Genomic DNA, 12667 nt, shown 5'->3' with positions numbered 1-12667 from the left:
TGGTCGGTGGTACAGGCGTAGAAGCGAGGCAGATTCGCAAGGACATGGCAGCAACACAGCAAATATATATACATATTTACCTAAAGGAACTGTAGCAATAAAAAATAAGGAGCGAAGACTGCTTTCAGAATAATTAATATGAGCCATTTATTGGCCGCATGAACCAATGTGCCTCAATTACCCAGAGGTGGCACGTTTGGCCCCACACGGAGAGCACTGTGTTGTCACGGAAGGATTCTTCATCTCTAAATAAAGTCTGACATGTCTGGGATAACCCCTATTCCATGAATGGAATGTGTTACCATTTATGGAAAGAATTGGAAGGGGGGGGGGGGGCTAGGCGATGACTTAATACACCAAACTGGTGCACACAACTGTTCACATGCAAGAGGTCCGAGGCCCATTCTGCACGGCATCATCTTTCATGGTGCGTGGCATCGATGCGTTGCTACCACACAATACTATGCATACACACTGATGTACCCTTCTAAGCAGCACGCAGGTGATAAGCGGAGGCAGATAATGCGCATGAGATCGCATAAAACATCTGGACCAGAAAATTAGAAGAGCAGTTGGATAATATGGGCAGACAAACTGCTAAGGCGCAATAATAACCTGCAAAAATTACTCCAATAGGCAGACACTGATGCAAGAACAGCTGTAGGTGCACAAATTCATCTATCTCGTCAGTCACGGCCAGCATGGGCAATGAAGCAACAGAATGAAATAGAATAGTGATTGCTGCCATAAACTGTGCACGAAATACACTAATGTTTGTAGACAACCTCTGCACATACACTTCTCTATGCTGGGAGGAATGGGCATTGAACGGGTAAACGCGGCCATGTGAAGCATGAACAATTGCGAATCTCGAGTGGCAACAGTGAAAGAACTGATGAGTAAGCACGCACAGCGCCATGATGAGTGGAACAAACATCGGCGCCCCTTTTTCTCGTCCATGCAACCCAAAGTCAAACGGCAAGGGCTGAAATGTCGCAGTCGTGCAAGGATGGCGCAATTGGCGAGACAGAGCTGGTAAAACACGGGGGATCGAGATTTTTTTTTTTCTTGTTGAGGCACTTATATCGTCTTCGCGTAAATAGATTGTGTGAGGCACCTTTCCTGCAGTGCTTTTCGGGTGTAATAATGTGGATCTGCGACGGTGAAGCATTGCCTGTCGACTAAACAACTTCGCATTTTCACCCATCTTTCACTCAAACCACAGTGAGCACTTCGCCAGAGAAAGTTGTCGTTGCTGCAGTTTGTTGCGTAGCACCGTCGGCATCAGCAAAGTCGACAAAAGCTTTGCTGTGTAAATTCTTCACGTCCACTTACCACTACTTCCTTGCACGAATGCGGCGCTGTAGCACCTCTACACTGCCCATTTACCTGTTGTCACCACGTGCTGTACTATCAAAGACACACCCACACACCGAACATCAGTCAACATATTTGACAACTGCACATGTATGCCAAAACAACGCTGTGCAGTGTACGCCACCGTCTTTTTGCAGTGTTCGTGTTGGCGCAAAAGGCAACAAAGGTCGTTGCCTGTGGGTTGCACGCGGACGCGGTAATACTGGGAGCAACGGGCAGCAAGCAGGTAACCATAAACCCATGAATGTGGCGACAACGCACCAAATGCATGTGCACGAGTGCGAGGCAATACAAAAGCCACAGTAAGAAACAGCTAAACGTGAGCGCGAAATTAATAAAGTAAATGTGTGTGCGAATGCACGTGCGTGGCAGTACAAAAACCAATGATTCACAGCTAAGCAGAAATTTGGCTATATTAAAACACGTGTACGCACATGCGCATGTCAATACGAAAGCTGCATAAGAAACAGGTAAACACTAACAGAAGAAAGGATAAAATGAACAAGTGCGCACAGCTACGCACGCGGCAATCCAAAAAGGTACACTAAAACAAAGCTACGCAGAAACGACGAAATAATGAAGTGAACGCATGCGCACATGCGCATGTCAATACAAAAAAGGCACATTAAAACGAAGAAGCAATAAAAAAGTCGCACTTGCGCATGCGCATTCGTCATTTCACAGTCAGCACTGAAAAATAAACATGTCCTGTCATGCCCTTCTATGATGGCTGCCCTCTTTGCACATGCTGAATCAACACAGTCAATAGCAAAACGATCGTGTTCATGTTGTTGGCAATGCGTTCCAGTGCGTCTGCTTGCCGTGCAGCTGCAGCCGCCTGCTGCTGTGCTGCCTCAGCCCGCTGGTCTGCCCGGTCCATATACGCAGTCAGCGCAGCCCGGAGCTCCCCCATTTGCTGTTGGAAAACAAACACCGAAAAGTTCAATGGAAACTGTATGCTAACAGCAGGCAGACAACTGAAATGCAATGTGGCCTAGCAATCCCGTTCGGCTGGCTTCAGCAATAGCAGGTGTTCGCATCAAAACGACACGACAGCAGCTCAGTTGGACATTGGCAGTAATTGCAAACATTGCCGCATGACAACCCCAGTGGACCACGAAGACAATATGCAAGTTTGGTCTGCCTCTAATTTTGGTCCTCCATAGCACCTTCCTTGGTATGCAAGTTTGGTATGCCTCTAAGCTGATCTGCCTCTAATTTTTCAGATCCTCCATGGCACCTTTCTTATTGAATGGGGTGATGTTCGCCTTCCTTTAAGGTTCCAGTACACTCGTGGTAATAGGCGTTTCATATAAAGGTTTGCTAGCCTTTCTAGTACACTTTGCCTGCCACCCTTCAAACGGTCTGCTAGTAACTGATCCTCACCGGGTGCTTTGCCCCCCTGCATTTCTTTCGAAGCCGCCTTTACTTCTGTCTTTACTGGTGCCATGGCTGCCTCCTCTGAATTACTTCGGCATTCAGTGTTATCCTGGATGGCGCAGCTACTGGAACTATATTCCTGTTTCAATCCGTCAGGACAAGGCAACCTCCGGCAAAAAAAAAAAAACCTTTACCTGTGCGCTGTTGGACATCATTTCTGTTGAGACGGCATGCTGCGCTTCAACAGTTGCAGCATAGCGGGAGTAGTCACCGACGAGTGTCGTCAGCAACACGTCCTCCCGTGCTCGTCTGGACGGTGGCCTCGTTGCAGGTCGCGCTTGTGGGCCTGCGCGTGCAAAAGAGTGACCGCGTTACTCTCATCCCCGTTGACAATGTTGCTGCAGTGTTTGTGCACATTGCAAGCTATTCGGCAACCCAGTCATGTCTACAACAAAGTTGGTGTTTGTTACCTGTGATCCCATTGTACCTCTCACTACCAGGCAACTGCTTGACCGCTATAACACTACGCTTCAGAAGAGCGCACGTCAATGGTACGTAGTTTTCAGTGGACTTTATTGCCATGCTGTCGGTTGACTTAGGGCACAGATGAGGCCACTTGGTAATATTGCAGCAGGCTAACGCACAAGAGTACAAAGGTGCCACCTGAAAGACACCACTATGAGCAATAATCATTTCACCTAGGTGCGGCAGGAAAATTGATTAAAAAAAAACACCACAATTTAACCAACCGAAACTACACCTGCGCAGTTGTCCGGTAACGCATTGTCTGCCCCAACTGAAAACAAACCACAAGGGAAGACCAACACCTCCACATTAAGGCGGAAGCCCCATCATCGCCTGCCACACCGGTTTTTTTCCCTTAAAAGGATGCCATAGTTGAATGTGACTGCAGTGGCATTATTTTTGTCTTGATGGTTCGCACACGCCTTGAATATCCAGTGCATCTGGCTGTTCAGTCACAAATGCAGCATATCCAGCATGCGCACATTATTTTACAGATAATGAAACAATGGCATAACTACAATGTGCACACCACACCGGCTCTTACGCATAACGTCAAATATGGAGTTGCCGTTGTCTGAGGCTGTCCCATTATGGCCTAACTGTGAAAGAGAATCAATTACATTCATTTTAGTGCGTTTTCGGGGGATACAACCTAAAGCAACATTTGTGGCACTGCTTCAGTTTATGCAGTACAGTGATTGATTGAGTGTGCTGTTTAAATGCATCGACGCTACACAAGTATTGCGTCGCACTATAGTGTAGGGCTCTGGATTAATTTCATCCACCTGCAGGGGATCTCCATAGGGCACCGAATGCTCCAACACACGTCACTTTTGCTTTTCACTTCCACCAGAGATGTGGCTGTTGTACAGGAGCTACAATCACTAGTGTTATACGTGGGCCTGAGTGTATTCAGATAATACTTTGCGTGGTGCAGCGACATAGTTATGCGGCACGGCGCAGTGAAGGAGTACGAATTATTTTACACCTCCAGAGAATTTGTGGCATGCATTAAAAAGTGCAGCAAACCAACATGTATGCCGTTCCGCTGCAAAAGAAAACAACTGCCGTGTCCCTAAACCAAACGCTCAGCTTCCTGCTGCGCAGTGCACCAACCTCGCCACTGAGCCACAATGGCATGTTTACTTTTACTGATATTGCATCCGCGCCTTCTTCCTTCAATTGCACTCACTAATCCGGGTGTCATGTTGCGCCCAACCCCTGTTGAGCTGAGCATACCTAAAAAAACATGTTTAGTGCGGAGCTCCGCTTCATTTTTTCCCATTTTTTCCCCACAATTCAGTGATTTCTGTCAAACTGAAGGTCGGGGCTTGTAAATTCTAATACTACAGTTCTGTACATTTTTTTTGTAGTCTCGTGCCCTGTATTGCAGTATCTCTGCTTTTTATTGCCCCCGCTGAAAGATCGTTACAATAATAGCAGCAGTAAAAAAGCCTCATTGCAACTTTTAGTGTGTTTCCCTTTCCATTTGTTTGCATCATGCCCATGTATTTCATCCTCTCGGTACCAAGGTGTGGTGGCATTACAGTGACTGCGCAACATGTTTGACATTGCGAAACTTTTACTCGAACACTGCAGCCAATCCATTTTTACTATTTCACTGAAATGTCTTTTCTGCTCGCAGTCACTGGCAGAAGGGTATTTCTGGGTGTATACATAATTCACCCTCCAGTTCCAGTCCCCATTGCTTTTAACTTTTTTCTATTACAATGCTGAAAACAACAGAACACGTGCCATTTTCTGCAGATACAGCCGACAGGTCCCCAAGAAATATCGGAGCCAGCTTCCAATGGTCCGACAATGAACCACAGGGTCTGTGTGGTGCTGCAACTTAATACGACTTGCTGAAAATATCGCTGCTGTCTATTTCAAGCTATGCTCGCCAGCTGGTCGTGTAGGCGACAGCACTAAAAAGGTATAACTTGCCGCAGGCTGTCACATATATGCATGTGTGTACGCATGCAGGTATGTACGTGTATATATATGCATATACGCTTTCTACTGACCCCAGTTCGAGACTCTAATTGACACGTTCACCTACACTGCTCCACTAGTCTTGTACACCAAGGAAAGGTGGTTGCCCAAAACATAAACAGCAAGACACCCAGCTAAGGAAGAGTGTTTACTAAGTGATATTTTGCAAACATAACTGCGTGTGCATTACAAAGGTGGCGCATGTGTCTTCTTATAAGGGCTCCTAAACCGGCTCTTCCGGATACTGGAGTTATGAGAACTGTGTGGGGCTTCAGCTCTCCTTTTCATGCTTGCGGTGCTTTGTGCATTATTAAAGATCTGCCAGTGCCACGCACGGTATGTATGCATTCACATCACTGCGGCCGGCCTGTTAGACAAACTGCTTTTCTTGCTGTAACATCAGTACTTTGCCTTACCCGACTGAGTTGCACTGTGCTACCCTTCAGGTTAAACATGCAGTGAAATATAACACAAATAAATGGTAAATGGTGCCTGTTTAGTTCAACAGAGCCAGCTTACGTGGGATACCAGTGTTAACTGGTTCTGGTGTGCTTGTGCCCCCGCTTGTCCCTGCCTGGTCAAAGGTTGACAGCCTAGGCCCTTGCCCAGGAAGAGGTGGTGGTGGTGGCTGCCCATAAAACTGGGCCTCCAGCGCAGCTGTGGCATCATCCCCTTCACCGTCGTCGCTGTCAGTTTCGTCCTGTAACAGTACACGGATTCGCTGCTGCAAAGCTCCTTGTACAACAGACACTCGCGCTGCAAAAGAAGGGCGTTTTTCGACTATAAGCGCTGTTACATTTCGCTTCCCAAAGGCAAATATTAATTTTTTCCCAACACTGTGCACTCGTAACATACACATTGTAGGGCGCATGCATACAATGCAGCACTACACATCAAATACTGGCCAACTTACAGCTTCGCCGGTGAAGAATGGACGAGTGCAGCCGGTGACCGACGCCTTCCCTAATAGGGCGCACACCCTTCCTCGAATGTCAGGGAGGGCCCCATTGCCTGTGTCCCTGAAGATAAAATACGGAATTATCGCGCATTGCGCGCACACTTCAACGCGTCTGAACTTACTTCAGCAGAACAGCTGCGTCTGCGGCGTCGTTCCGCACTTTGCTGGTGAAATGTCTCCAATAGCTTCGCCAGCCATATACAGACTTAAGTGCCGGCCCTGCTTCATTTAGGAGCCGTGAAAGCTCTTCCCACAACTTTCTTTTTTTGTCAGCTGTTACACTGTTTGTCAGCGACCCTGAAGCTTTCGCCAAGTAGGGATGGGCTTCCATGAAGTTTATGAGTATTTCATTCTGCTGGGCAGAGAGCTGTGGACCGTACCTTCTTTGCGCCATCCTTCCGGAACACTGAGGTAAACTATCGCCTGCGATCTATCTAACGGTCAGCAGGTGCAACGGAATAAACGATCGTCTGCGAGCTTGATAGCTGTCGAGCAGACGACCAAAATTACACAACCACTCCGGATGACATTTATAACCTTTTATTGCAACTTTACGCATACACGTACCAGCTTACGTTCGTAGACTTCTCGCGCATCAGGTACGTCGTTAAGAAACGAAAATCCCCAACACTTACACGTTTCGCCACTGGTACGCCACCACAAAAATGTCAACGGCGTATACAGCACCATTCTAGGTCCTTGGAAAAGCCCGCGTCGGCATGCCGAAAGTGCGTCGCTGCCAAAATACGTAACTCGATGATTATCTTGATGCACGGCCATTGTCACCAACCTCAAAACGGAGTCCAACCGCGAAAAACTGAGAAGCCGCAGCATTGTTTACACCTTACTGTCGCAAGGAATCAGCTGGCTGCAGCTGCCATCTTTGGACGTTCCTCCCCTTGCGGTGAAAACTTGCAGCGTCGTAACAAAAAAAACTTTTATCGCGTTTTGTTTTCCCAAATACGCTCACATAAACGCATAATAGATACTCTGATACGGTTTTAGTTCTTTGAAATGCGTTTTCAAGAACAGTAACGGTATTTGATTCAAAGGCCCACTGCTTAACCGGAAGTACGTCACGATGAAAGGGACGCAAAAGGGACGTTTTCAAAAGGGACAGTTACGAGAATACCGCCCCTGGAGCGACAGTGTCGCCGGTGCCTTCGTGGGCCGGCACGAGACGAGCACGCTTCCCCTTTAAGGGCTCCTGGAGCGACAGTGTTGCCGGTGTCTTCCTTAGCCGGCACGAGACGAGCCGAGCGGCGAAGAGGAGAGCGGAGTTGTCACAGCTGGTTAGGGCTCCTGGAGCGATAGTGTTGCTGGTGTCTTCCTCAGCCGGCACGAGACGAGCCTAGCGGCGAGGAGGAGCGGCGAGGAGGAGAGCAGCGTTATCACAGCTGGTTAGGGCTCCTAGAGCGACAATGTTGCCGGTGTCTTCCTGAGCCGGCACGAGACGAGCCTAGCGGCGAGGAGGAGAGCGGTGTTACCACAGCTGGTTGGGGATCCTGGAGCGACAGTGTTGCCGGTGTCTTCCTGAGCCGGCACGAGACGAGCCGAGCGGCGAAGAGGAGAGCGGAGTTGTCACAGCTGGTTAGGGTTCCTGGAGCGATAGTGCTGCTTGTGTCTTCCTCAGCCGGCACGAGACGAGCCTAGCGGCGAGGAGGAGCGGCGAGGAGGAGAGCAGCGTTATCACAGCTGGTTAGGGCTCCTAGAGCGACAATGTTGCCGGTGTCTCCCGGAGCCGGCACGAGACGAGCCGAGCGGCGAGGAGGAGAGTGGCGTTATCACAGCTTGCGTGGAGAGGGGGACGAGCAGGAGACGTGCGGACGCCGGATGCCGACGGACGACGGAGGGTCGACTGAGAGATGCCTTGCATCTAAAAAAATCTCTTTTTGCCCAACCGTAGCTTCTTCCGTGTAGGTTCCATTGTGTTGCCATTATGTTGTTTCATTTATCGGAGCACGAATGGGAACGTAGTGTGAACCCCAATGTAGAGACAGAGAAATGTAGAGAAATGTAGAGACAGCGAAGAGACCGACACCGGCGTTACCTGATCAAACACCTCCTAGTTCTCACCTTTCTTTTATTGCATGCTCACGCTCCTACCCCGCTGCCCGCCCTCCTCGTCCTCTTGTCTGGTTGAGTTGCAACAGCTTTCCCACGGGAAATTCAACATCCTCCTCTAAAGTTTTCAGTTAGTCGTTTCCGCTGACGTTCAGCTTCGCGCGCCTTCGTTGTATCAGTAGCTTCTTGACGTAGTTTAAATGAGTCAAGGACAAATGGCGCGTTCGTAGCACTTGCTCCTGTCTCGGTTTTGTAGCGCAGTGGGAAGAGCGCCGAGTACCTCCCGTTGCGGCCAGAAAGTCGTGGGATCGAAACCGGGCGCCTCTAACTATTTCTTTTTTTTTATAGTTTAGGGGGAGAGGCGCGAACAACGGACGGACGCCGGACATAGCCCCGAGCAAGAGATGCTTTGCATCTAATATGGATCTTATACATCTCTCCAAAGACATGAAAATAAACAAAAAATGTCCGCAAATGAACCTTCAAAATACGAATAATGAATAGTGAAAGTGGCGAACCGTGGAACGCCCGGCGTTTCTACATAAATGCAGATTTGACGGAATTAACAGATTTAATCGTTATAATATCATAAGAGGAAATGATTGGCCGGACAGAATTAAGAAAAGCAATAGATAAGGTAAAGAGAAAAAATAAAAGTTTCACAAAAGGGTATCACAAAACGAAAAAATAGGTGCATCCTTTACATCGTCCCAAAAACTGAAGGCTAAACAAAAAAAGTCGATGAAAAAACGTTGGAGATTGGTATAAAAGATGGCAGAAACGGAGCAACTCTACAGTACGCTTTGCATCTTTGAAGAAAAAAAAAACATAACTAGCAAATTAAAGGCACTTCATCGTTCTAGTGGTACAAATAAACATTCCTAGGCAAAAAGGACAAAATAAAATTCCCAAGGAATTAAATAATCTTTTGCCTTTCGTAACTAATAGTCACATGTGGCTGTAAAGAACTCACACTCTAGGCAAGCGGCATAGAATGATACGCATTTGTAGGCAATTCTCGTCATATTTCCTATTTTTTAGGTTACGACAAGATAGGTATTATATTATGCCTTTCTTTGTGCATGTATTGCGCTGTTGTGTTGTTTCTAGCGCATGGTTCACATATCGCACCGAAGTTAATAAATTATTGCCTAATGCATATTTTGTATTCGTTCAAAGGTTTTCGAAACAAGTATTTATGTGGGCTAAGAGTGTAGGAAGCAACTAAACTGGAAGAAGGAAATGAGGGGCGATCAACTGGTTTGATGCGAAGGAAATCTAAAAGCGTTCTTCAATGCGTTCTCTTTTTTCGTGGTAACGTACTCCTTGCAGTACAGCGACCACTCCCCTGCTTCTTACTTAACTAAGCTCCTATCTTCCCTAGAACCCAATGGCTGTCACCTGTCACTGGAGTTTCATGAGCAAGTCCTTGTCGCCGGTGTGCTCCTATGATCAGAGTCATTACAGACGTTTTTCCTTCTCTCTCGTCTGTTAGGAGGTGGAAGTTGTGGCGTGAATTTAATCACTCGAGACGCCAGCTGCCACGCTTGACAGGTTTTGTGAACAGTTTTCCAGGTGCGGCTCTCTCAAGCGCTCCTGGCATTTGTTGTATCCAGTTTGCACATGCAATGAAGGATTTCCGGATATTTTAAAGAAGTCATGCCACTAATGTTTCTGTCAACTCGCTTTCAGAAGGAATATTTCAGTACAGTCTCGCGTAGAAAATTATATAAGGATGTTTGCGAGAGCCCTTTCCCGGTACCGTGAAACAGAGAACTGTACATAGGAGGCCCAAAGCAGGATGTACTGAGAAGAGTTAAGTGTATGCCTAACACCGGGGATGAATTCCTTTTTTTTTTCAAACTTCATTCATGGACCCGTACTGTGAAAACTTTGTTAAAAAAGTGGGCTTACATAAACCGTGGGTTACTCACTGCACAATTTGTAAGCCACCGGATAACAGACCACGTTTTATACACTGTTGGATGGCGGTTCACTTTTGGGATGTTATGCAGCGAACTTTACACAAAGACTTCCCACTTAATCCGCATGGTGTATGGTGTTTACCCGCGGACAATGACGAAGTGGTACCCTATGATTTAATAATGCTCCTGGGCCTTCACAGCATACGGCGGGCGCGCGTGGCATGGCTCCATGGCAACGTGGATGCCCGGCCGGCCCGGCAGTTTGTGCGGCAGAGTCATGCAGCTAGTTGAGGGGCTGAAAGTCCGGAAGCCAGTACCAGATTGGTCGGATTTTGTAGAGCCGCTAACTACTCTAAGGTGATGAAATGACAAAGCCTAGCCGGAGTCAGGGCTGGTAGGTTTATGTCAGTGTGTGTCGTACCATACGCAGCGTGTGGTTATTTTTATTGCGTACATGTGTGTGGGAGGCTGGAAATAAAGGGAAATCAAGAGGCCACCTTTCGCAGCGCGAGACAGAAACGAGTCTTTATGGCGGTCAGGATACATGCGGTTGTAGGCGGTGGGGTTGGAGCTAAATGTGTTCGACTGTAAAAGCCTCCATGCCTCATATTTCCACCTTGCCAGTGAGGGATGTCGCGCCGTGTTTTTGAGGTGGCCTGCACGGCAGTGATTGGTTATTTCCTTACATTTCACGAGCCTGCCCGGCGCCCTATGTTGAGCCCACGCTCGGAAGAGTCAAAGTGGTCCCGGCTTCGAAACCGTCGGGCCGCCTTATGAGCGTGCTCGTTTCCCGGCCGTGACGAATGGGCGGGCAACTGTACAAACTGGGCATGACTTAAGCGGGGACTCTGCTATTGGCTGACATCGTTCCGCAACTTCAACGGCTCGCTGGGAGCACGACATACGTAAAGCTAAGACGGTGGTGAAGCTATAGGTATGCACACGAAAAGCGTAGCAGACCAACCAATGTTTCCAATACGAAAGCATTACTTGCCTCATCGAGAGAAAATAGGTTCGCTTCTGTGCGTGTGTGTCGGTGCGTGCACGCGCGCGTATTTGTGTCCTTGGTGTGTATGGGCGTGCGTCCGCGCGTCTTTAAGGGTGTGCGGGCTTATTTTGTGGTGAGTTTATTTATTGTTAATTGACAAAACAATGTTCAATAGCGGTCTGTCTTGGTGCCAAGGCGAAAGGCGGCACTGAAAGCCACGTGACTTGGCCTTTGACACAAGACAGTACAGGCAGCAGACAACATGAGCACAACATACTTCAAAACACATCTCAAAATCTCAAACACTGAAAACACACTATATCAAACATTATATCGCATAAAATATCAAATGTTCAAACACATTGCCAATTATCAAGTGCATACAATAAAAACACATACAAAGTATCAAACACGATACGGCAATATAAGTGAAAATTACAGTATTTGTGGTCCACACATACATCACCAACATGACACATAACCATTAAGGCCAAAGAAAGTACATGTTCTTTATGACTGAAGAAACAAAATGTACACGATAATTACGATTGTTGGAGGAAATACAAAAAAGGCGAACTCTCTATCCAGAAATGATAGATAGAAATTCAGAAATGTGTGTGCGATTATGCGTGCGCGCGTAGGCGTGTTTGTGTGTCGTTCCTGCCTGCCAGCTAGAAGACTCCGACGAGGATGCGTGATTTCGGCAGGAAGTGTGGCCCATCACGAGCCGCCTAGTGGAGGACGGGGGAGCAGGGCCGCACCACGGCCACAGTCAATGGTTGCAAAAAACGATGGTTCCAAAAAAAGGAATTATGTGGTCTCCGGGGCATCAGGGTCTGAGAGGTAACGAGGCCGTGCACGCGGCTGCCCGAGCGCTTACCCACCGGGCGCCTCCCAATGCTCTCCCGGTTCGGAGATTAGCAAACCACTTCTGCGGTTTAGAGAAATCGTTAAACATTACTGTGATAAATGCCGGCTTTACCCAGCCCCTGCAAAGGGTCTGAGCAAGGTCAATGCGCAGATACTGCGGCGCCTGCGGACGAACGCATGTATGTGCGCTGCAGTAGCAAAGCATTTCGACCCTAAAACAGATGCGCGGTGTCTGTACTGCTGGGAGGTGTCCGATACCTTCCGCATGTCTCGGGCATGTCAGAGCAACCCTGGGTTACCCCCCAAGCCTTCCCCTACCAGAGAGGCATCGCAGGCAGCACATCTCTATTACACTGGGCTGGGGTCTCAAAGGGCTCTAGCTCAACGGGGGTTGAGCGGCGTCCTCAACCAATGGGGTCCCGCAAGAGGGAATGCACCTGTGTGGCGGGCCACAGAGCCTAGCTATCTTTTATTCTTATCATAAAATAATGTTTCACTCCTGCTCCTCCTCTGCTTGCCTGAGGAGCTTTTCGCCTAAAAGGGTGGCTGCCCGTGTCCCAGAAAATTCAGGTGAGGATGCCTAAT

The 12667-nt window shown here is 48.0% G+C and overlaps 1 protein-coding gene across 1 annotated transcript; it reads right to left on the bottom strand.

Moving 5' to 3' along the window:
• Window positions 1-6629, bottom strand: LOC144180045 (uncharacterized). The gene is made up of 5 exons (XM_077708452.1): window positions 6616-6629; window positions 6191-6356; window positions 5797-5977; window positions 2952-3103; window positions 1-2293 (listed from the first exon to the last, which is right to left on the bottom strand). The coding sequence occupies exons 1-5, from the start codon at window positions 6627-6629 to the stop codon at window positions 2099-2101; spliced, it is 708 nt and encodes a 235-aa protein (XP_077564578.1). The 3' UTR covers window positions 1-2098.
• Window positions 6630-12667: the final 6038 nt, after the last annotated feature.

The sequence above is a fragment of the Haemaphysalis longicornis genome, unplaced genomic scaffold, assembly GCF_048455015.1.
Source record: "Haemaphysalis longicornis isolate Haplotype H1 unplaced genomic scaffold, Haemaphysalis longicornis Haplotype H1 scaffold_4, whole genome shotgun sequence".
Classification (NCBI taxonomy): Eukaryota; Metazoa; Arthropoda; class Arachnida; order Ixodida; family Ixodidae; genus Haemaphysalis; species Haemaphysalis longicornis.
This window is presented reverse-complemented; position numbering and strand designations above follow the sequence as displayed.